Source organism: Paramormyrops kingsleyae, chromosome 5, assembly GCF_048594095.1.
Source record: "Paramormyrops kingsleyae isolate MSU_618 chromosome 5, PKINGS_0.4, whole genome shotgun sequence".
Lineage (NCBI taxonomy): Eukaryota > Metazoa > Chordata > Actinopteri > Osteoglossiformes > Mormyridae > Paramormyrops > Paramormyrops kingsleyae.
In genome coordinates this window covers 26096666-26121994 of record NC_132801.1, presented here as the reverse complement: position 1 = coordinate 26121994, position 25329 = coordinate 26096666, and the positions used below count along the sequence as shown (strand labels likewise).

General features: G+C 45.9%; 1 protein-coding gene across 3 annotated transcripts in view; it reads left to right on the top strand.

The window, feature by feature from the left end:
* The first annotated feature begins 722 nt into the window (after positions 1 to 722).
* The window catches only part of etv4 (ETS variant transcription factor 4), a 28625-nt gene continuing 4018 nt past the window's right edge, over positions 723 to 25329 (top strand). Inside the window, exons 1-10 of one of the 3 annotated variants that reach the window (XM_072712477.1) lie at positions 723 to 858; positions 1329 to 1436; positions 2066 to 2156; positions 2419 to 2466; positions 9299 to 9352; positions 20044 to 20173; positions 20562 to 20738; positions 21075 to 21376; positions 23860 to 23928; positions 24909 to 24956. In XM_072712477.1, the coding sequence (XP_072568578.1) occupies positions 1380 to 1436; positions 2066 to 2156; positions 2419 to 2466; positions 9299 to 9352; positions 20044 to 20173; positions 20562 to 20738; positions 21075 to 21376; positions 23860 to 23928; positions 24909 to 24956 (976 nt within the window). In that variant the 5' untranslated portion in view covers positions 723 to 858; positions 1329 to 1379. Of the gene's footprint in view, positions 859 to 1109; positions 1437 to 1477; positions 1791 to 2065; positions 2157 to 2418; positions 2467 to 9298; positions 9353 to 20043; positions 20174 to 20561; positions 20739 to 21074; positions 21377 to 23859; positions 23929 to 24908; positions 24957 to 25329 lie in introns of those variants that run through there. The other 2 variants (XM_072712476.1, XM_072712478.1) reach the window with 2 other exon arrangements.

Sequence of the window (25329 nt, the reverse complement as noted above, 5' to 3'; positions counted from 1 at the left end):
GAATTTTATGTAAGCTAGGTTATTCTAATTTCCTAATTTAAAACCCAGGCAATACATCAAGGTAGCTGTAAGAATTATTATTTTGTTTTACGCTAAAAATATGTTGGCTTTCTAAGACTTTTTAGATAGCCTAACATTATTTGTGTAGAAGCCTCGGAATATTCTACAGCAGCAAGGCCATTAGTCGCAGACAGCCCTAGACTAATCTAACCTCGAGGCTGTATTATTTACTCATTTAATAACATAGTATACGTTTGTGGTGAAGGGAGGAAACCTTAGATATTCATGTGATGAAAGAAAACAAGTTTTTTAGTTTAAAAAATCGTCGGTCAAAAGTTAGTTTTTAATAGCGAGCGGCTGCCAAAGTGAATCTGAATTATGAACAGAATGTGCAAGCTGGGGCTTCGTAGCTCCATCCAAGTTTTTATGAATGGAAGTTTTTTCCTTTTTGTGAATGAAAAACAACTGGAAAACTTTGGATAAAGGCTCTGGGGGTCTCAAACACTGATTGGTCTCGATGTTCCAGCCCCACCTACGGTTGCTATGGTCCCAAAATATCTTGCAACCGATTGGTGTACAGCAGGAGCTGAGATTTCATTCACAAAGTCAGGTCATTCATTAAGACAAAGGCAGAAACTCGAGCCCTTGAAAGAGGAAATCCACCAATCACGAGCTCCGTTGGGCAAACAACTGTCTCAACGCAAGAAAAAAAAAGAAGTCCTTTCCAAATCAACACTAAAGTCTGGAAAGAATTTGCATCAACTTTAGTATCAGGTTAGCTACACTATAAAACTAGATGCATAGGATACAGTAAATCCAATAAATAGCTGTAAGAAGCAGAATTAGAAAAACACCAGGGTAAGCTCTTCAATAACCAAAATGTCTTGACTGCACGCAGTTCCAGTGTCATGGTAAAAATAAATAAATAAAGAAGAACACCGAAATTGCAATAAATGGGTTTATCAATGTTGGGAAATATATGGATTTAGTTTGGTTATACTCTTCATTTGAATGAACCCTAACAGAGAAAATCGAGGTGTTCGAGTGCCTTTAATATTGCTCGGCTTGTTTTTTTCTCTCTTTTGGGTTAAAGTCAAACCAAGCTTGTGGCGAGCACAACAACGCGCTGCCTACAAACATTAAAACGCAGCGTAACCTACTGTATATTTCAATAGAAAGCAGGCTTGAGCGGCGGAGGGGGACAGCGAGCCGGCGGGTGACCGCTGGCGCTGCCTCGTCCTCTCCGCATATTTGTGAATGGGGCTCATTATGTATGCAGCTTTCTCGCCTCGCCATTCACAACCGCCGCTCTCTCTCCCCGTGTTCAGGGTGTGTGGATTTAATTCAACTCAGCCTAAATGACCACAAACGGTTAACGGATGGATTATAAGATGGATGGATATTTGGACCAGCAAGTGCCTTATACTTTAGCAAACGTAAGTGTGCAGAAATTCATATGTGTTTACCGCTTTTCTCTGTTTTCAGTTGTGGCTGCTTCGCTTTTCTTTCGATCGCACATACTCGAGACGGGGTCGAAATAATCGCCCCTGCGATCACAGCTATTTATATTTCGCTTTAAACTCTTAACCGACGTAAAGGGGCGCTTAAACGATTACAACACAGCTATGGATGAAATTAAGTTTACTTAGTCTGTTTCCCGAACACTTTTATTGTTTGATGGAACTCTATCAACCATGCTCTTTCTAAGACCCAAGACGTAAAATCAGCAATGTACCAAACAGAGAAAACGTAGAACTATTGCTGCCGACGGTTTTAGAAATTAAATTTTAGTACGCATCTTTCGGTTTTATAAATGTTTTTTGTACTTGTTTATACTAGTTTTAACAGGCTATATCCCTGGTTGTTTGTCCATCATTTATGTGTTTGGGTTACTTATATAATTGTATAAATAATGGTCATTATTGATTGTTGTTCTAAAGAATAACTAAAATGCCGAGAGGTATTGAAAAGAAAAAAAAGTGGTTTCTGATCACGGTGGACGAGAGAGGAAAAAGGAAAAATTTAGTAAGCTTTGAATTTATACTCAGTTTTACTTATATTGCAGAAATCGCAAGGAAATGGGCCCTTAAACAGATTATTGATGGCTTCAAAAAGGAAATGCATGGACACAGAATTACCCCCTCAGGAATCTGAAGGTAAGGGAGCTGCTGTGCAGTAAGTGACATGTTACGTACGATATACCTTAAAGTGCAGGCCTCTTGAACTGCCGTTTCACCGAAGCATTTTAGCCATGCATTAAGAGATTTATACATTTTTGTTTTCTTAAATGTGATTAACTAACATTGTGTTTCCCGAGCTAATTTAAGAGCTAAGGTTCATGACTGGTGCGTTTTTTATGATAACACTGACGTCGATATGTAACCGTATTAACCCCGTATTTCCTTTATATATTTTTAGATCTTTTTCAGGATTTAAGCCAACTTCAAGAGACGTGGCTCACAGAAGGTGAGTAGGCGAAACTTTTAAACAATGCGTTTCTCTCTGTGTCCTCATTTTTGGTTCAAGTGTGTCAGGTTATTGTGGCACATATAGACATGGAAATGAGAGCCGCAAGCACAGAAAAAAAATCAGTAGTTCCCTAAAATCTTTTCAGCCTGCGATGATGCTCTGTGCAGGTACTGTCAGGGTACCTTCTGTAGCCCTATGGTGAGGTATCCACCTGTGTTTGCTGAGTTGACAAATAACTGGGGAACATGAGGCATGCTGCATATTATGACTCTGCCGCTGTTGTCGGAACTCGGTCGTGCTTTTCTCCATAGCATGTCTTAGGCATAATTTTGCATTTACTTAGAAATATGATTTGACTTTGAGTGATTGTTTTTTTGGCATGAACTTCGAAACAGCATACGATGAAAGATCTGGTGCTGGGCCTACAACAGGCAAGATAATGAGACTTAAAGTGGAATAGTAACAGAAATAGTATATGGTTTGAAAGAAAAGACGATTGCTTCTTATGAACAAACCCATAACATAATAAACTTGTGAGTCCTTGAAGTATCGCAGGAAAGAAATCTCGTATTATGTCTCGTATTATGCTCGTATTGCAATCTTTAACATGGACCATGTTAACAGGGCTGGTATGACCTACATCCTCTGCTTCCTGTCTTCATGGGTTATGATTGTTGTATTTAGTCAGCATGTGGTTTGACAAGATTAACCCGCAATTGCAATTGGATGTAAACGGAACCTGTCCACAGGTTATTAAAAGTACCCACTGTTTGCTTTTATGGAGACCATTTTATGGGTTTCAGATTGTTTCCATGTATTTCATCCTAATCTCTCAAAGGCTTGAGATTGATGAGCAAGCGACATATACTTTGAAAGCTGCTGCACTGAACTCCTTTGTGTGTTGAGGAAGCAATTCTGGGATACTGTGCAGTTCTGCAACACTGTTATTTCTGCCAGTAAGCATGTTACGAGCTTCATATTAATTCACCAGGGAGTCGCATAATCTAGACGAGCAGAACTGTAAAGCATAAGCGCTATCATAATCTATCGCTTCCTGTACCCATGTATCAACATGTAGATAATAAGTATTTAAAACAAGTTACTTGTAATTTTTGCTGCAAATTTTATATAGCTGTCTCTCCTGTGCATGACATCTAAGATAAGAGATCATTCTCATCATAACCTTAGATGGTCTCATTAAATACAGGAAACCTCACTGGAAAAAGCAAGGATTAGAAAATAGACTTCAAGTCTCCTTTTGTTTTGGCATGTGGCTGTTGCAGTTACTCTAAGATGTATGAGGAGAAGAGTTGATTAAGGTGGGCTTCAGTCCTCAGTGTCCTCACCCTCTCACATACCGTGCTGAACTGTGTGAAATTTACACAGCATCCCTAAAACGGGCATCCAAGTGAGATGAGTTCTGAACACATCCAACGCCCCCCCCCCCCAAGTCAAGCAGTAAAAGAATGAAGTGGTTTCACTCCACATTTCCTGGTATTTTAATGAAATATCATTATTGTCTGTATGGACCTATAGGTGATTCATCGACAGCACAACAAGCCAGGGGCGCCAGTGCAAACTGGGATAATACGGGCCTCAGCTTTTATATGTAACTTTAAGTGTGAGAGTACAGTAAAGTTTTCAATGGGAGACCTGCCCTGTCTTGCCCTGTCATTCTTCTTTATTTTTATGACTGAACCTTCCGAGCTCCTCCCAGGATCCTACTAAAGTCATCTGAGGTTCTTCCCAACAAAAAAGGAAATGCGCGTATACACACGACACGGAGGCACGCTTTTGGTCCTGTGTCGACTTGAATCATGGGGTCCATGACAAGACGTTGTTGGAAGCTAACCGCTAACACAAACACGAGCTAAGCCCAGATTAATCCTGGGGTCTGCTACCCGGGAGACCCTGGCAGACACAGGTGAGGAAAGGCTAGTGGCTTCCAGACTATCATTAATATTTTTCCAAAGAGAAGCTGGCATGCCTCGTTTCAGGCAAGTGAAAACACGTTTAGGTGATTTTGTTTGGAGGATCTAACACATCAGGCATGGACTTCTCCCACATAAAACAGTCAAAGCTTCTTTCCCCCAAGGCAAAAAAAGAGAATGAAGGTAATGATATTAGAATCGAACAACAGGACAGAGAGGTATTTATGAAATCGGTTAATGCAAACACGGACAGTGTGAAACGGCCCTGCAGCTTTTCATCGGTGAGGAAAAAGGTACAAAACCATGTTTGTCAGTCAGAAACTATCCGAAAAGCTGGTCTAATTTTTTTTTCTTTCCGCCTTTTAGTTTTCCAGCTACAGTAATGGCTTGGCAATGCGTAGGTAAAGGAGGAAGAGTACAGTGAGTTTGAGAGCTGGGCACCACTTTACTGGTTTGGATGATGTCACAGGCGCCGGGCACTGGCTCCTTGTGGCTCCTGCAGACTCGCCGCTCTCATTGCATTCTGGGATAAAACAAGGAGTGGCACTGAACAATTTCTGCATAGCTTCTCCGGCACACATGCCAGCGAATGCTGTTGGGGAAAATTAATAAATCTTTCCGGAGCAGTAGTGTTAGGCTCTATGCTGTTAATAGTTTTTGTCTAATCGAATATGAAGATCCCTGTAATCCCCAGACAGTCCTGCCAGATTTTCTCTGGCTGAAAGGAGATCTTCGTATTATGATGGTATTTTCTGACTAACTAACAATCTGCTGCCTGCCGTTTGTTTGGGGTGGTTCGGTACACTTTGCAGAGTGGCAGGTTAACCAGAGACTATTGGCAGGGACTTATATGGACTTTGGTTTTTCTAACACACATGTTCTGTAGCTGTTTGTTCACATACATTGTTATTTCTGCACATTCCATGTGGGGAGTGTTAGAATGTGCATGTTCCTTGCATGTCTCCTCAAGGCCTTGAGGCAGAAAATACCCTGGAATTACTGCTGTTTTCATTTAATGTGACTCACCACTCCAGTCTTTTAAATAAAGGTGATTTAATTTTTTAGGCCTGGAGATCGTGATGAACAGTTTCCTCCACACCTGATATACGGCAGAATTATTCCCAGTCCTTGACATCAGGAGGAAAGTGGTTTTTAAGGAAGAATTTTGAATAGATTTTATTGACACTTAAACCTAAGCTCGATGCATGGAACCTGAGTGTTTGAGTCAATGCAAAGATCGTATCGCAGTGTAATATAAAGCTTGCACTGCAATCAGTGCAGTGAAGGATTTCGATTACTGGCCTGTGTCACATGACCTAGATGTTATCCTTCCGTGCGTAAATGAGGCCTCGTGTGTAAACAGCTGCGGTTCGGACGCATTGTGCATTGCAATGGTGTGATTTAATGCTGATGGTTGAATTTGCATAGAATGTTAAAATTTGGGAGGCATTGCATGTGTGGTAGTTATAATGTTAGATGCACAGCAGAAATGCTGGGAGACTTGTATACTGCCGTTGCTTAAATTTTTCTATTAAATACATAAATATAAATTATGATTATTTTTTATGTTGAGCACTTCTTGGAGGTGTTTAGGGACATTGCCCATAGTGTCATTGAAAGGATGGACTGAGAATGTCAGACCAATGGCTTGTTGGATAGCATTAGCCAAGAAAGCCTGCTTCTCTTACAGGCGCGTTCTCTAATGAATTTAACCAATCGTTTGGCTGCCAGCCAAAACCTTTGGTCTCGGAGTACTTGGGTCAGGTGCTCTTCCTGGAACAAATGCATTCACTTCCCATTGTCACAGCTTGGGCGACCCTGTAACCCCCCCCCCCCCCCCCCGATTTTTGGTTTGGGTGGAGCCTTAGCAGGGAATTTGAATACTCCTAAATGGCTGGTACCTATGTCACACCTGGAAAATTTTAAATGACGTGGTGCTGGGAAAGTTTTGCCGCGCTTTACTTTCAGGGTGATTTTCAGAGCAGAATTCTCTGATAATTGATGAAAGCATCGCAGACCGACAGCCGCGATCAAAGAGACCAAAGATCCTTTTATTAGGAAATTCTCTTGCATCAGTGGAAAATGTGATCTCCTTTTTTGCCATGTAAGAGGAAAGAATTATACTACCTGTTTGTAGGGGGTGAACATTCAATTTGAAAGAGACAGTAGTAAACTGGCCACACAGATTACTTTCTGATAATAGTTTGTGCTGAACATAGCTGATTCATACCAGTGAAATAAAAAATACAGAAAACACCCTTTTAATGTTACTGTAAAACAAAGCATAATTATTGTGCAATCAAATTTTACGAAGTACTTCTTAATCAAAATTCACGCATCTCATTTGCTGCTCAGTCCTTAACTGGTTTAACACTTATCACTGAATAGTATTTCTACTCAAGGGAAGTTTTTAAATGAAATGAAAGACCATGCAGAGAAGAGATTCCTTTCAGGACTTTCAGATTAGGCTCTCTCTCTCTCTCTCTCCGTGGCATTTCTGGTTCCATGAAGTTGATTAAAGCTGAGTAAATTATTCATTAAAATAAATCAGTTTGCCACATTTCCAGATTGTCAAAGATATTCTGAGAGTTGGAAGGTCTTGAATCTTGAACGAAAGTTGCTTAAATTAAAATCTGCTTCGGCGAACATGCAGATATCTGCCTGATTTTCAAATGCTTTTATTTCACACCTCGCGAAATCACGAAGCCAATAGAACCTCCTTTACCAAACTAGCAAAATTGTCGGGTAAAATATTTTTTCCACTTCAGAGCATAATTTATTTTACTCAGAACTGGTAAAACTGGCCCTGACACATTGGGGTGTTGTTATATGACAGGGGAGTTAAGGTCCTTAGAAAAGGGAAAAAAAGATGACAAAAGTGGCAGGCTGAGTGTCCCTAACACCGAGCTCAGGTACTAACCCTTCAACAGGAAGTTCTGTTATTTTAGCTGCGACTTTTCTGTTTGGACATGTTTCTTATTTTAGTTGTGTTGTTGCTTCCTTTTTTCCAGGCGTGGTGCTACGTTTATGGTAAACGGACCACCCTTTCTGCTATCATCCGACAACTGGCAGCCTTTGAAAAGATTTAGATCTATTTAAAACGTGTCACCTTATTGCCCCGTGTAACCTCCGTTCTTGCTGCTTTTCATGTGTGCACTCTGAGCGATTAAAAATGAGCACTGTACTCGTTTGATGTGAGGCCCACTCATTTTTGGTTCAGCCCATTCCTGGCATTAGCAGCGAGCGCCGTGAACTTTGTCAAAGGAGGAAGTTCCGAGAGCGATTTGTCATGCGGTTGTTTTTGCTTTTTTCTTTTTCTTTTTTTGGTGCTTTTGGACAATGAGCAAACAGGGTCTGTTTCGCTTTTCCCAAAGCTGAGGCCTTACCTTCTGCAGCCACTTGTGTCTTGCGTGAGAGTAAACGGGCTGGGTGTCGGGGGATTCGTCACAGGGGCTGCATCGGTGTGTCAGTGCGTGTGGCTGTTCGGCATGCTCCTGCTACGCAGTGTCACACCGTCATCTTTTGTCGTTGGACGGCAGTGGCCAAAAATACAACTGGTGGATTTATTTTGTTTGATAATACACCAGACTACACCTAAATAAAGAATTTCCTTCGACTTCTTGTTTGATAGGTGTGATAAAACAGACACAAGACTGGATTAATAACCAGTACTCAATTATTACAGGGTTCCAGTTACCCTTAAGCAGATCTGTAGAGCATTGGCTTGGAAATATTGGGGCTACATCACGGTATTGGTTTGTTTTAATTGTGTGGCGGGACTCGATTTTATAATTAGCTGTATGACGGTTCTTATCCAGAGCCATTTTCATCAGTTTTTATAGGTAAAAATGTTACCGCTCACGTGTGCAGCTCAGAGGGTCAGGACACTGTGCCTTTGTTTGGAAGGTTGCCGATTCAAATCCCAGGGTTGGTAGAGCCTCTTAGTTTTCCTTGTGATTGACCGAAGGCTGATACGATGCAGAGGTAGCTCTCCTTGTTATTGGCTTAAGGCTGATATGACGCAGAGGTAGCTCTCCTGGTGATTGGCCGAAGGCTAATATGATGCAGAGGTAGCTCTCCTCGTGATTGGCCAAAGTCGAGTCCCAGAATCCGTGCCCATTCTCTGAGCTGCCCCGTCCCCGGCCCCACATCCCCTTCTGCCAAATCCATGTGTCTCTCACACCACCACCACTCATGAAGTGCCCTTGATTGGCTGTTATTTGAAACTGTCCACACTTTTTACAGTTGAACCTGCAGTCAGTCAGAATAAGCCTTTTAGAGGCCTGGGTACCTCGCCAGTTACGCGTCTGTAGGACTTCCTCACACCAGTGACCTTTCTGACGTAGGCAGCCAGCATGAGCTTCACCCCATGACAGTATCCAGAAGTACCCTGTAAACCCCCCCCCCCCCCATACACCTTGTCCTGTGTTATTGATCTGCAGTGATTGGAGGAAAAGCGGCCCCATCCAGGCACGTGTGAGGAAAGTGGCCCGTCGGTGGCCCCGTCGGGCTTGGGCAGAAAATCCGGTTCGGTCATGAATGCGAGAGCCCTGCAGCTAGTGTGGGGGGGGGGTGGAGGGGGGGGATTAGCAGTGCTGGATACGCAGAGAAGCGGCAGCCGGGGGCCTGCCTGCCTCCCCAAATGTCCTCCTCGACATGCAGCCTAAGGAAATGTTGGGGTCATGCTCCACGGAGGGTGTATATGCATATGATGTATGTTTGTATATATATACAGAGCACACATGTGGACACATATACAGAGACACGCTTGTGTATGTAAAGGGAGCTTTCGGTTACCGCATGAAAGTTTTCAGGGTGCCATTCATGAGTGTAATGTGTGATTTCCTGTTTCACTGACTGTGCCTCTTGTGCTGAATCTCTCTCATCTTTACCCACAGCTCAGGTTCCGGACAGCGACGAGCAATTTGTCCCTGACTTCCACTCAGAAAACTGTGAGTACGATCTCGACGTGTCCTATGGGGGCCGGGTGCCTGTGTGACCAGAGCTGGGGCCAAGCAGGCATAGAAAGCAGTGGCTGCAGGGTAAAGTGCATTCATGGTACAGTGATGGAGGTCACAGTGAAGTTCCCAGCTGCCCTCCTGGAAATCTGTGCTGCACATTGTGCTTACAGTGCACTGCGCTCTTACCTATTTGCATTTGTTTTTGTAAAGTTCCTGAGACGAGTCGCTATGCCAATGAGGGATGAGTCACTTTGCTAATTAGAAACAATTTTGGGCCATTTCAACTACAAATGCCCTCCTTTGTGTCCACTGGAAATGGCAAACAGAAAATGGGATTTTAGCACATGGTGACGCTTAGGGCCTCTTTTTGAAAGTTTATTTGTGCATCAAATAAACGCAACGGCAGTGACCCGATATTATTCAACGCCCATCTCTGAATGTGAAGTAAACAAGCCGATCGCTTGTGAGCTGAACGCCTCTGCTGCTGCTCCTGCCCCAATATCTGGAAACACGTTTGATGTTTTTTATGCTTGAATTGTCAGAAAATCCAAGCTGGGGACAGCCTTGTGTAGCTTTTCAATGTCATTTATACAGTTTTTTTTTAAATGTTTATAATTGATAATTAAACTAACAATTAGTTAACGGTGCTTTGGGAAAGATGCTTTTATGGTTGCATTTGGATATAGGTGCTGTTAGAAGTGCACCCTTTAAAAGGGATACCTTGAAGCTAGCGGTGCACCTTGTTAGAGCAGTGATAACCAGCACATAACACTCGCAAACACAGTTAGAATCAGCTTTGTTTCACAGCTAATGTACTGTGAATTTGTTCTGGTGTGTCTGATCAAATACATTTCGCACATTAATATACTTATTCCACAGTAAGTAAATAATCAGTGCAACACAGGTGCAGACATAGCGGTTCTCAGTGTAGCTGGTGAGCTGGGTCAGTGATTTCTGAGCTCTAAGAAAAGCTGTTTAAGTGGTGAATTGTCTTGCTTCTGAGAAGCTGGTAGCGTTTCCCAAGAAATGGTGACGAGGGTGCTTTAGGTCAACGGCAGATGTTGCGTCTTACTGCCTTGCCCTCGATTTGCGGTGGTTTTCTGGGACGGGTGACAGTTTCCGGGGACCTACGCAGAGCTGCAGGTGATCCGCTGTGCTTTGCTCTCTGAGCGGCCAAATGCTGGGGCAAACGGCGTTTTCCATTCCAGCACATAATGGGGGCAGGCGTAGAAGAGGCTCGTCCTGTTGGCCGGTGTTGGCGCTTGTTCGCGCTGCCAGCGAGGGAGGGGAGGACAGTGCGACGGGCTGGGGGGGTGCATTCTGCTGTTGCACAACACCTGCAGCTCTGGTGAATCTATCTAGATTGCTGCTTCTTCTGCCTGTCAGGAGTGGGCTGCTGGGCGGTGCCGTTGGGCTTCAGCCGTTTTTGTGGTCGTGTACCTGGTTTGGGCTGCAGCAAACACTAGTTTGCTCTATTATAGATTCTCTTTCCACTTCTTTCCTCCATCAGAAGTGTTTGTGTGAGGTTTCAGGACTGGTCCTGCAGATGAAGGCCCCGCATGTACCCCTGGGGCAGACTTGGCTGGTGTGACCTGTTGTTTTCCCCTGGAGGGGCCACCAGAGGCCCCTGTCAATCCACCATCCAGTCTCCCGTGTCACATGCATTCCCTCCTTCACTGTCTTCCGTGTTTTCTTTTTCTCTACCCCCACCCACCAAGGCAGGCAGGCAGGCAGGCAGACAGACACACGTCTGTCTGCCCCACACCCTCTTGAGCCAGGCTCTCTGGGATGGCCGCTATTCGGTGTGGGCTGCATGATTAGCGCCCTACTATGTGCTAATTATGTAGGAGACTGGGGCCGTAAATTCAGCTTCCAGTTTTGAGGAGAGTGAGAGGAGAGTGAGAGGAGAGAGGCCCGGCCAGTGAAAGCGCCATTCACAGCCGTCCTGCACTTCCCCTTGCTGATTTACTGCCCCTGCTTGTTTTCCTTGTTTCTTTCCCCCATTCATTCGCTCCCACTCCAGTCCATCTAGTCTCAAGGCTAAATCATTGGCTTCCGCCTAGTTGTTGTCCCACCCCCCACCCCCCCCCAAACTGAGAGAACAGAAATATGTGGCTCTGCTGTTCTCAGCTTTCCAAAATACAACTGCTATGCAACGAGCCCCCAGAAACTACACGTCCTGAGGAGGCGACCCGGCCCCTGAGAGCGTCTCTGCCGACCGCGTCCGGAGCCGCCGAATGCCTGCGTGAACGCGGATCTGCATGTTTTCACTCTCTGTCTGCCTGGCTGTGTTTCGCATGCACACGCCGAGCCATGCGCGTGCCCCGCACACCTCCCCCCTCTAGCAGCGCGCCTCCACACACACATGCACATAATCTGCTCAGTTTTATGAATGGGCTGTTTGTGAGGGACCGACTGAAGCGGCACTCTGGGCTACAGGAGGGCTTCTCCATTCATGAGTTTCGAGGCCTTAAAGCAACACAGTGAATGGGCAGCTGTGTGTGTTTTATTAAAGGGGATGTGGGGGCGGGGCGGGGCGGGGGGGGGGGCACAAAACTGGGTTGGGATTATTGAGCTTAAATTTTCCTGTCAAGGGAGTTTTTTTTTTTTTGTAGGGTAGTATGAAATAGAAGAAGACGACAGCAGACTGAGGAAAACTAAAAATAATAAGGCAGTCCAGTGTTGAGCAATACCTAACCCCACAAGCAAGCCAGTGACAGTCCAGCACTGTCACGAATGGCAGACGTCGTTTCACTGTGGATGGCTTGTGTGTGCGTGTGTGTGTGTGTGTGCATGCTTTTTTTTTGTCCTGTTTCTGATTAACAAAATTTGGCATACATGAGACTTGCTGGCACATCTGTACTTAATAAAGACAGCCCTTGTGTCCAGGAGGCCATCGCTAACTGCTGCAGATGTGTCCTAGTGCAACACGACCCAGTGGACCAAGGGGATCCAAACATTAGGGATGTCGCAAAGGAAGTGGGACGGAGCGTCCCGTGGATCCCGTCCCCAAACGTTAGGAATGTCGCAAAGGAAGTGGGACGAAGTGTCCCGTGGATCCCATCCCCAAACGTTAGGAATGTCGCAAAGGAAGTGGGACGAAGTGTCCCGTGGATCCCATCCCCAAACGTTAAATGATGTCGCAAAGGAAATGGGACGGAGTGTCCCGTGGATCCCATCCCCAAACGTTAGGGATGTCGCAAAGGAAGTGGGACGGAGCGTCCCTAGGATCCCGTCCCCAAACGTTAGGGATGTCGCAAAGGAAGTGGGATGAAGTGTCCCGTGGATCCCGTCCCCAAACGTTAAATGATGTCGCAAAGGAAGTGGGACGGAGCGTCCTGTGGATCCCATCCCCAAACGTTAGGGATGTCGCAAAGGAAGTGAGACGGAGCGTCCCTAGGATCCCGTCCCCAAACGTTAGGGATGTCGCAAAGGAAGTGGGACGGAGCGTCCCTAGGATCCCGTCCCCAAACGTTAGGGACGTCGCAAAGGAAGTGGGACGAAGTGTCCCGTGGATCCCATCCCCAAACGTTAAATGATGTCGCAAAGGAAATGGGACGGAGTGTCCCGTGGATCCCATCCCCAAACGTTAGGGATGTCGCAAAGGAAGTGGGACGGAGCGTCCCGTGGATCCTGTCCCCAAACGTTAGGAATGTCGCAAAGGAAGTGGGACGGAGCGTCCCGTGGATCCCATCCCCAAACGTTAGGGATGTCGCAAAGGAAGTGGGACGGAGCGTCCCTAGGATCCCGTCCCCAAACGTTAGGGATGTCGCAAAGGAAGTGGGATGAAGTGTCCCGTGGATCCCGTCCCCAAACGTTAAATGATGTCGCAAAGGAAGTGGGACGGAGCGTCCTGTGGATCCCATCCCCAAACGTTAGGGATGTCGCAAAGGAAGTGAGACGGAGCGTCCCTAGGATCCCGTCCCCAAACGTTAGGGATGTCGCAAAGGAAGTGGGACGGAGCGTCCCTAGGATCCCGTCCCCAAACGTTAGGGATGTCGCAAAGGAAGTGGGACGGAGCGTCCCATGGATCCCGTCCCCAAACATTAGGGATGTCGCAAAGGAAGTGGGACGGAGCGTCCTGTGGATCCCGTCCCCAAACGTTAAATGATGTCGCAAAGGAAGTGGGACGGAGCGTCCTGTGGATCCCGTCCCCAAACGTTAAATGATGTCGCAAAGGAAGTGGGACGGAGCGTCCCGTGGATCCTGTCCCCAAACGTTAGGAATGTCGCAAAGGAAGTGGGACGGAGCGTCCCTAGGATCCCGTCCCCAAACATTAGGGATGTCGCAAAGGAAGTGGGACGGAATGTCCTGCCCACACCTCAAAGAGGCCTACTGGGCTGTATCAGGCCAAAGTATAATGGCTTGTTTGTTGCTTTCCAATGTCCCTGTGAAACTTTAGTGTGTTAAGGCTCTCGAGAGACTGTTTCTCCTGCTCCTCGGCCATTTCTGTGCCACTGGAGTAGGATCAGCTCAGGAATGCCTTTATATAATTTCAGAATCAACAAGGAAATGGTGAGGAGCATTAAAGATTCAGAGGGGAGTGCTACATTGGGGTCTGACGGATGTGGAGTGCGGAGTCGGGATTCCATCGGGTGAATTACCATGGCCTTCTACCCCTCCCCAAGTTGCCCTTGCACCAGGAGCCGCCTATGTCATAGTCTGCATAACCCACTGAAACACAGTGAATTTCTCAGTGACGAATCCGGGATGTTGGCAAGTCGTGCCGCCGAAGCAACTTCACTTGTAGAGTTTTTGTCGTTGCACCAAACTCAGCCAAGAATAACAAAGTCAGCCCAGCGATGAACCGCATTTACTGTTTCATCCCCGCAGTCATAGTTATTACTGAAATATTTGCAAAGATCATGATTATTGCTGTTCATCCATCCATCTTCTAACTGCTTATTCTGGTCCGGGTTGTGGGGAATATTACTAGAAGTATTATTATTATTGTTTTTATCAGTGGTGGTGATATTTACCTTCCTGATTTGTGTTTTTGCATCTTGGATGTAGAGAACATAACTTGCCAAATAAAACTTATTGTAATTATTTAGGATGCAAACACAATGAAGCAAAGGAGTCACAGTTGTATGAAAATGTTCTTCTGTTGACACTCCTGGTACTGATCAAAATATACCTCAGGATAAGTTAATGTGTGTTAATACCACTTTTTGAGCTTGGCATTGGCCAGGATTGAGCCCTGGTTTCTGGCTGCCTTCCTTTTGTTGGGGGGGGGGGGGGTGCAGCTGCTGTCCTGGCTGACTCTTACGAGCAGTATTCTTGTGTTTCGTTGGGGGAAGCGAATAGATTTCAAGGCATTTGGGATATTATCATGAGTTGTTTATAATTTTATTATTTGTATCCATCTAATATCCAGTTCTACGCTATTGTACTACTGTAGAGTAGGACGGCTTGTTGGTCACTGATTTACTTTTTAATTTTCTTTTTTGCTAGTTTTGCATGATGTAACTAAGAAAACGGAACAGAAAAAACTACGGCATATAACAAAGTAAAATTTGCCTGTAAAAAGCAGAACTGTCGAAGCTCCTCTGATTTTTTTGAGGCCATTTTGCAATGGCGTCTTGGGAATAAAGAAGTGAAACTCTGAGATTCGCAAAGTCTGATGTTCTTCCCATCACATGAACTTGGTGACAGATGCGGGTCCACCTCCCATTCCGCACACATACACCCTGCTCAGCTCCACCCTGAGCAAACAGGGTCCTCCGCTCTCTACACTTGCCAGCCCTCTGTTTGGGAAACGTTAGGGACAACATATAGTTTGGATAATTTGCAAATTTGACATTGTAGATTAATTTCAGGGCAGTAGCAGATGATCTGATGCTTGTGGAATGAGACGTCTACCCAAACTAATGCTATTAATGTCAGCAGCTATAGCTACTTTTGAATCCTCTGTTTTAAATTCATAAATTGAATATATAAAAAAAATGCTCAAACACGAATGAAGGATTTGAACTCATTAAGGTGAAAATTTCCGCATGTCTGATGTATGCATGTGGTTGTGTGTTGCAAATCTTTTCGGTTGGCCAGCTTACAGGCAAAACATTCTTGTCCCAAACCTCTGACACATCAGATTGTGTGCCAACTCCTGCTCTATGTGTCTTTCTCAAATTAACATGCTTCTGTCCCAGATGTTCTTTAGACAGAAAAAAAAAAATCTTTAATCTTCATTCTTCAGTGATTTAAAAGACTATATTTGGGGGGGATTGATTAAAGAACACATCTGGCCAGCCGAGACTATCTGCATCCATGATTTATTTGTTAGTCAGATCTCCTTGGTATAAAAAAATATTTCCATTAACCAGAAACTTTAGTTATGGATCTTGTTGTGCTTTTATTCCAGTTTAGGAATAGTTTTGTGTTACTTAGGTAATCAACAAACATAAACAGGGATACTGTCTCCGGGTGCTTCCGGCAGAATACAGTCTCTTTTGGAAGCATGATTACATACTCGATCAGCACTGAATGGTCACTGTATACCACAACCATAGTTTGTCAAAAATCAGCATTTTTGCACTTTAAATCACGTTGAGTAATTTCTCTGTCCTCCCATTAAGCCATAATGGGCCTCCTGTGGACTAACACGCTATTTGTTCTGCTAGAGTATTACGCGGTGTCCCAGAAATCAATACACTGCTTTTTAACCTTTCTGACTCTTGTGACATAGTTGATATGATGGCTGTTTTCAATCTGTGTTTTGGGGGCACGGTGGGAATTAGCCTTCTGTGGAGGAAACTGCAGGCATTTCAGGAATCTGGTGAATAGGCATCCATGCCAACATCTTTGCTGGGGAGTGTCCTCAGATACAGCTGAATGGAACAGGCCAGTCGGTTCTGCTCAGTCGGTTCTGCTACACCTGAAAGCGGAACCTGTACTGCACCCAAACGCCACCCCACCGGCTACGAGGCCAAAAGGACGGATGCCTGGCTAAGTTACCATTTACACTCTTGCTATGCAACAAGATGGCCAGCGAATGCTATGACTGCTTCTCCTGAATCATAGGATTCAGGGATTCCACAGCTTTATTGTCATTTTTATAAGTAGATCTTCATTTAAATAATTGCTTTCATACTTCCCTGCAGACTTAAACAACATATGACAATGAAGAACAATATGCACACAGTACTCCCACAATACTGATAGGAACATGACCCTACCGTCTCTACTGAAATCTAGGTCCTTGATACAATATATACAATATACTTTCATTAATATACAAGTAATAAACTTATTTGGTTTTTGCCATTGATTATGAGGGCCTGGAATAAATGTGATCCGCAGATGAACCAGCTAGGCCCATGGCATGTATGTATAGTACTGTGCGTGCAGCACTTTCAGGCTGTTTAGTGCAGATTCACTGTCTGATACAAACTGATGGCTCTTTGCATAAGAGTCTAGCGCATCAAACAGCTGCAGGCGCACAGAGCTGATTGATTATCAAAGATCCAGATGGCCGTTCAGCCCTGAAACGCTCTAGCCAGGCCTGCCATTTTTCTTCCTGATTTCACGTTATTTCACAAATTTCATTTTTCAATATCCTTTGGCTCCTAGCCGATTATAATAAAACAATTTTTTCTAATGTTTGTATTCGCATTGTTTCCTGAGTTTAAGTTTGGTCTGCCTGGTCAGACTGTTCTTATGATATGTCCAGTTTGTGATTTAATTGAAAGCTTGCTTTTCAAAGAGTGGCAAATGAAAGGCCTAAAATGGGCCGGCAGGACTGACGCGGGCTTTCTGTCTCTGCGGTGAGCGGGGGGCTGGGGGTTGGGGTTATTCGCTGGGTGTTGATTTGTTGGGTGCAAAGGCTGCCATAAAGACCCCTCCACTTCCTAAAGCACTCAGCCATGACCGTCACCTCTCACCCCTTTCTGGACAACACTATTTACATATGTAAAATACACCCCCCCCATTTTCCTCCACCCTTCTCTTTGTTGGGAGTCGGGCTTCTCCTTCCTTTGTTTGCAAAGGCTTCTTTCAAGTCATCAATTTGTAGCATCAGTCTCGCCTGTTACGTACGACTACCCCAGTAGACAGCAATCCATCTCTCCATATAATACACACACACTACATTATTTTATATATATATATATATATATATATATATATATATATATATATATATATATATATATATATATATATATATATATATATATATATAATGTGTGTGTGTGTGTGTGTGTGTGTGTTCAATATATATATATTGAAATGGAACTTTGGAATTTTTATTTCCCCATGCCTGGGGAATAAGCAGACATATGAGCAGTAAGATTTGATGGAAACCCTTTGTGGCAATCACGCCAAACTGGAAAGATGAGGCAAAAACAATACAGCTACTATCAAGATTTATTTTTCGCTGGGCTCCCCAAACCTGAGAATAAATGTACGTCCTGGTGTTTTTCAGACTTCTGTCACTTTAAAATGTGTACAGTATCTGTCCAGGATTATCTAAACACTGCATGGTTAAGTTCATGACCGTTGTCAAGGGGAAGAGAAAAAAAAAAAAAAACCTCACAACCTATCTTAAGGTAGAAAGGCAGTGATATAGCTGTGAAATGCACCATGAAGACAGTCCAGAAACTGGAAGCAGTGGTCAGAAATAGCCCAAATAAAAAACGGAAATGGGAAGGAGAAGAAATATACTTTCAGCTTTCTGTTTACACAGTACGGGCTGTGTTATAAACACGGATCCAAAATAAAGTCATATGCTCTCTCCATCGTGGCACAGTTCCCAAACGTTTTTTTTTCCCCTGCTACTCCTGGCAAACGATTCATTCAGGATTTATTGTCTTGTTACTGTAGTGTTAAATGGATCCCCATTTATTTCACTGGACGCATTTTAATTGTCTCCTGTGCTCTAATTCTCCGTAGCTGTTGCCAGGACATCGACGAGCAATTCTATAGTTCTCTGTGATGTGTATTTTTGAACAAACTCATATTCCGAAGCGATAGCCATGAAGTGATCTCGTTAAGGCATTTTTACCGTGGCCTCCCTCGGTCCCTACACTTGATTAATTGGCCAGTTTATTCAGGAAAGCCTTGGTAAATTGCTAATGAGAGCCAGGCAGACGTATACATCGTTTTTCAGGACCAACTGAGCAAGACTGGCCGCTCTTCTCCCTGTGATTTTTACCTTGCTAGCTATTTAACCCCTGCACCCAAACACGCGGAACGCGTAGCCAAAACAGCCATCATCTTTTTCTTCTAGGAAGTTGAGTGGCAAATTAAATTGCCTAAAAGCCCCCGCCATTTTAACACAATGGTGGTAGCGACCCTCACTTTGTCAGCAGGCCTGGGCACGGGCTGTGCCACTGTCGCCCCTTAATCTCTGAAAGCTCCAACCTCTGAACCCTGTCAGTCAGGGAATTCTTGAATGGGGTGGGCTCAAACAGTAACTACAGGATATCCCCTGTGTCCCCCCCCCCCACCCCACCCCAAACACCCACGTGGATAACAGTGTGTGAATGCCGCTGCATTTTTCCGAAGTGCTGTTCAGCGTGCTGTTAATGCGTCGTTCAAAGGCTGAAGACGGGGAGCCACACCCCCAATCACTTTGAATGTAAATCACATTTTCTGGCGCTCTTTATATATTTCAGTTTGCCAGAGAGAAGGGGGACTTTATTTTAATCCGCGGCCCTCCCAAAAGGGAAAAAAAAAAAGTTAAATATTTACTAATCCCTTTAATCTTGTTTCTAAGCTAACGTTTCCTCCCGTCTGTGGGACCGTTCCAGAAAAGCCGGCTACCCTTTCTTGCGAGTACCCTGTCACTGGAATGCTAGTATGCGTTTTTTTTTTTTTTTTTTTAATTAAAGATGCAATTTCCCCGCTTCGTATTTCACCTGTGCCTGCCCCGTCAGATCTACACCCGCCACGGGCGACACATAAACACAGGCCTTCCCAGCTGTAAGTGAACAGCTGCTGCTGTTTACTCTGTCAGGCACGAAAAAACATCCTGTACCGTACGCTCGGTGAAATCCTCCCCTCGAATAATAAACATCGCTCCGGCTCTGCGTCTGGATTCCCACTTTGGGTGGTTTTTGCGGACGGGCTCGACGGAAAGAGTATGGAAGAGTTAAATGATCTGGAATATGTGGGGGGAACCGAGGTGCTTGGCATGAGAACTGCCATCTGACAGAGCATTTGGTCCACTTAATAAAATCAAATGTCCTGGATCGCACCATCTTTCTTTTTCATTCCTATCAGCTTGCAGCTACAGTCTTTGCTTTATAATTCATGATCAGCTTCTGCTTAGCGAGGCGGTGGCAGAACAAGCGAGTGGCAGCCCTTCGAGATAAGATGGCGAGGGGCCCCCGGGTGGCCCTCGGGACGGCAGCACATGTTTATCATCTGGGGAAGTTTGTCTGTGCTGGGCGTGTACGGCAGGCCGGTCGTGTTGTGTCTAGTACTGGGAAAATGAGTGGGTGTGTGGTGGTGTTCATTGAAGAAGCCTGCTGGAATGTCATGTTTGTGTGTGTATGTGTGTGTGATTGTGCATGTGCGCGCATGTGCGTGTGTGTTTAATCTACTTCTCACAATGGATTCCTCCCCAGAGGCTTTTTTTTCTTTCTTTCCATGGGCTGTTTGCTTTGAATCTTGGCAGTGGTCTTGAGCAAAGACAGTTCTGTAAGACTGAAGCCCCCCCCCCCCCTCCCTTCCTCCTGCAGCGGTAGCATTTCACAGCCCCCCAGTGAAGATCAAGAAGGAGCCCCGTAGCCCTGGCTCCGACCCCAGCCAGTCCTGCAGCCACAAGCAGAGCTTCAGCTACCCCGGTGGGGAGCAGTGCCTTTACGCCAGGTGAGCTGTCCCTGCACAGCCGTAACGCGATACGCCAGCATGTGCAGGGAACCAGAAACCGGGTCAAGCCCACGGAGAGGTTGCTGTTGTACCTTTGAGCCCAACACTTAAAATGGCGTCCTGCTGTATTATTATATAGCACGATAATAATACAATCAGCCTTTTTTGATTTAGTTAAAGTGTCTGTCAAGTAACGACAATAAATAATCATTGCAGCCTTAGTTCCTCACCCTGAGTGTTGTGGCTTTTATTTTGTCCGTCTCGCTGTAGTTAATGACAGAGTCCTTGGGCCCGCGTGGTCTTGACCTCCTTCACTGGAGCTGAGCAGGACCACAGAGATCTTACAATAGCATCACCTCACCTTGCTATCTCATTAACCCCACTACAGTGCCTATGAGCAGAAGAGAGTTTTGGGACCCAAGACCTCGAGCCCCGGGACTCCAATGTCTCCAATGCAGCACTACTCCCCGAAACCCGCCCTGGGTGTTCGGCCCGACTCGGGGTACATGAATCCCCCAGGTGGCACCCCGTCCCTGCACAGCCACAGCTTTCCCATGGAGCACAGGTAACCAGGAGCAGCCAGCTCCCCCAGCACCCCTAAACACCCCACAGCCTCCTTCGGAACGATCTGCTCCTTTCTAGATCAGAGCTTCAACTTTTCAAGGCAGTTCTTTTTCCTCTTCACTTGTTATTCAACCCTCTGGTGCTATTAAGTTACTTTTCTCTCCCTGTAAAATTTGATCGTGGGCTTTGACAGCTTAAGCCTCACATCAGCGTTTTGTGCTGCATCATGGGATTGTCTTCGGCCCGTCGATAGGCGATGGTTTCCTGGGGAGGGTTGAAGGACAGAAAGGTGAGCAGACTAGAGCAGCGAAGCATAAGTTCTCCCCATCTTTCCCAGCTCCAAGTACCCGCAGCCTCCTGCAGAGATGTGCCCCCAGTACCCAGCCCCGGGCCAGACCATGCAGCGTGGCCATGCCGCCCCGGTGGGGGGCGGAGGCGGGGGCGGCGGCGGGGGGGGAGGGGGGTACCATCGGCAGCACTCGGATCCCTGCATGCCGTACCTGCAGCAGAGCTTTAAGCAGGAGTACCTCGACCCGCTGTACGACCGGGCCGGTCACATGACCGGTGTGCCCCCCCAGCGCTACCCCCCCGCCCACATGATGGTCAAGCAGGAGCCCGCCGACTACACCTATGAACCCGGTAAGCCGCTGCCCATTCTGTACTGAAACCCTGTGCAGTAATAACTTATAGCACATTACAAACATGCATCTTGTTGAGCTAGGAGTAAGAGCAGGTAGGGGAGGACAATTTGGATTCTTTCACCCCCCTTCAATAAATAGACATTTAGTATTTAAATTATTAAGTTGCCCCCCCACCCCAATCTCAAACTGTATCTTGCTCCATTGTCTTCTAAGAACCTCAGAAGATAACGTAGTGCCAACTTAAATAATGAACCGCCGCTCATTGGGCTCCATACCTGGTCAGCCCGCGGCATCTCCACTCCCCGAACCTTAAAGTGTTAAGCTGCTTTATAGCTACGGAGCCTGCGCCCACAGCAGACACTGATGACGGGTCTGATGCAGCTCGACAGAGTCTGGCTTACTCTCCCCGTGTATCAGAGCATTGCGATTAGTTCTGAATCCGCAGCCCGGATAGAAGCTATTATGTTTGTCTTCAGAATTAAGTTCAGAACTCGGATCATGTGACACCAGTAATGAAACCAGTGTCAACTCCTGGGTCGGTGTCTTATATCGACGGGGCTGAGTGTTCGGGTCTGCTACAGAACACACCGGACTGCTTGTCTAGCAGAGGACCCTCAGCATCCTGAGGCCCAGAGGCTGCCTCCAGAGGCTGCCTCCCGAGGCCCAGAGGCTGCCTCCCATCCATCTGCTCAGCCCCTTCAGCGCCATAGTTGATGGTAACGGTGTTTTTCTGAGAGGCAGCTCTGTACTCTGCATCCCTCCCTCCCTCTTGAATGGGAGGCAAAGGAATTTCATTGAGAAAATGGAGGGCACTGGAAAGACTAGAAACCCCAGCGGACAGCTCCCCGGTGTCGGGTTACAACGGCGGCTTCCTTTTCTGCAGGCAGATGAACTCATAATGGAAAAATGAGCGTGGCCACGGTAACCGGAGCCACACTCCTGCTGCACAATAACAAGAGGGTGGGGGAACAGGGGCACGAGATGAGTGCAGTGTTTGGAGAGGGAAAATCTGGCCTTACTGTACGAAAGTGCTTTCAGAGCTCTTTGAAGTACACGTTAAATTATACAGCTGGATGCTGAAGCTCTCACTGTACACGAGTTTGTATCTGATGATTGGTTCATAGACTGGCCTGGGGTGGCGCGCCTTTTAAATGAAAATCTGTGCTTGTTAGGTTTGTTTGCACCTCAAAAATTTTTATTTGTCAGAAAGAGAGCAGTTTTAAGGAAGGTTTGCTTCTGAAGGCCGTGCGGAGTTTGTTTGCCGGCATTGAGGGTGTAGCAGAGATGGCTTCTTCCAGACGTCTTTGGAACTCTGATGTCTTACGGCATGCCGATCCTTCGCCCAACACCACCAGCGCCGTCGCCTCCCTGCTGCCCACGTGCCCCCAGACTGTCTCTATGCAAAGCACCACTTCACCAAAGCCTTTTAGCTGCGAGCGCATATGATACATTTATCACCGCAGTGTTCTTTCCTGGCAGCCGGTCACGAAAAAAAAAAAAAAAAAACCACCGCACTGCAAAAATGCTGCAGTGAAAACCACGCCCCCTTGGGGCCGGCTGTGGAAAACGCTCAGTCTCCTGTTGGTAGCCAGAATCCGTATTACCTTACAGTGTGATCGGGTAACCGAGGGAATTTAATTTTCCTCAATGATGCCTAATTACAGTCACGTCACACCATTCCTCAAGCCAAAGGGACAGTGTCGGCTCTAAGACACGCCACTCTATTCATGTAGCTATTGGATGGTGTGTGTGTGTGTTTGATTCTATTGTGATTCTGATGGGCTGCACAGTTTAGCCGTTTCTTTTTTGACCTTTCTGCTGTCTCTGAGCAGCTTTTCGTTTGTGTTTTTTTTAATTTTTTTTATTAAGGGTGCTCTTGATTACTGCTGGGGGAGAGGTCAAGGTTTCCAGTGGTTTATTGTGACTGGAACATTTTTAACTCATTTATTAGTCTTGATTGTATCTTGTAGTTCTTTTTAAATAATAATTGTATTCTTTATTAATATTCAAGCAAATTTTTCAAAGCCTCCTTATCCGTCAAGAACATTGCTAATGTACTACAGTTAAGTTTGGGTGAAGCAAATTTGGGCAAACGTTGCGACTCGTAACCCAAAAAGAGTGCAGCTCGGACCAAGATGTTCCTGACCTAAAAATAACGAGACACACAATATTATGATTAATGCCGCTTTTGTCCTTGCGGCACCGACATAGTTACAAATATAAACCTCTGTTCTCTTCTCACCCAAGCTCTGGCTGTGAAAGCGGAGAGAGAAGGTGCTTTCTGAAGGGATGTGAGGGTCTCACTCAGAGCAGTCACTGCTCACGTCATAGACATGCCCCAAGTCTTGTAACATCACATTAAGCAGGAGTTCTGGTCCTAGCCAGCTCCAGGCTTTTTCTTTATTGGTAGCCGTATGGTCCAGTCCATTTAAAGTAGCTGTATATAAAGTCTTTTACAGTTATAAATTGTTCTTTTCACAGATGTGCCGGGATGTCCTTCCATGTACCTGCAGAATGAAGGCTATGCCCCCGCCATGCACGGTAACGAAGGTAAACCTGTCCAGATCCCGACCTGCCTGCTGTGTTTCCTTTACAGTGATCGCATGATCCGATATTTGAAATCTACGTCTTTAGCGGGTGACGCGGTGCTCAGTGTCATTCGACCTGTGACAGGCTTCTGGGATGCGCTTCCTGTGCTCAGACAAAACAACTGCAGATATTACGCAAACACTGACCTTATCTAGACAAGCCTGCCAGCATTTCAAAGCCCTGGATTAATCTAGTTTTTACAATACGTAGATTCTCCTACATGCTTAACAGAAGTCCTATTCCTTTCATTCTTTTTTTTTTTGTTCACAGGGCAGGGAACATTTTTTTTTCAGCTTTTAAGAAACAAGTAGAGTTTGGGAGTTCTCTGAATGAGATGAGGATGTTTAATTTTGGTGTCAAGGATACTGTTTCCTTTGGGGTCTGTGGGAGAATAAATGGTGGAAGAGGCGGGTCCCTGGAAGTAGGTCGCCGTGGCAGAGCTGGTGGGCAAGGGACAGGACTGTGAGGGGCAGCGCTGGCAGCTTCCCCGCTAGATCATCGCCTCGGGTGCTGATGAACTGGCTCACTGCGCCCATTAGCTAAGTGCCATTGAGAAACAGTTTCCACTGGCAGTGAGGTCCACGTTACAGCCGTGTCGAAGCAGTCTGGGGCCCAGCACTGCCACTGAAGAAAGGCCTGTTTGTTAGTAGCCAAGAATAAATACCTACTCCAAGTGTTTGACCATTTGGTTGTTGTTCCCGTTACTGACGCTCCATGGAAGTACTGACTCATAATCTACCTTTCCTGGTTCACCAGCATGCCAGAAACTTCTAGGTGTGATTCTTAATGCCACTGCAGAAATGAACGAGGTTGTTCTCCCTGCCATGAGAGTAACCTCCATGTCTTAAGGAGACAAAAAAGATCTTTCACTGTGTCGAGGCAGCAACCTCAGGCCCGTCTCCTAGCCGCTCTGTAACCTGGTCACTTTTTATTCACTCTAGGCTACTCTTTTGAGAATGACTCCCGCGTCGTCCCAGAGAAGTTTGAAGGTGAGTGTGAACTGCATTAACACTAACGTTGCATGGCCACTCATACCTTACTTTGAAGGCAGAGAGCGAGGGAGTGACTCTGAAGGCAGAGCTGCGAGGGAGTGACTCTGAAGGCAGAGAGCGAGGGAGTGACTCTGAAGGCAGAGCTGCGAGGGAGTGCCTCTGAAGGCAGAGAATGAGGGAGTGACTCTGAAGGCAGAGAGTGAGGGAGTGCCTCTGAAGGCAGAGTGAAGGAGTGCCTCTGAAGGCAGAGAGCGAGGGAGTGCCTCTGCAGGCAGAGAGTGAGGGAGTGCCTCTGAAGGCAGAGAGCGAGGGAGTGCCTCTGAAGGCAGAGAGCGAGGGAGTGCCTCTGCAGGCAGAGAGCGAGGGAGTG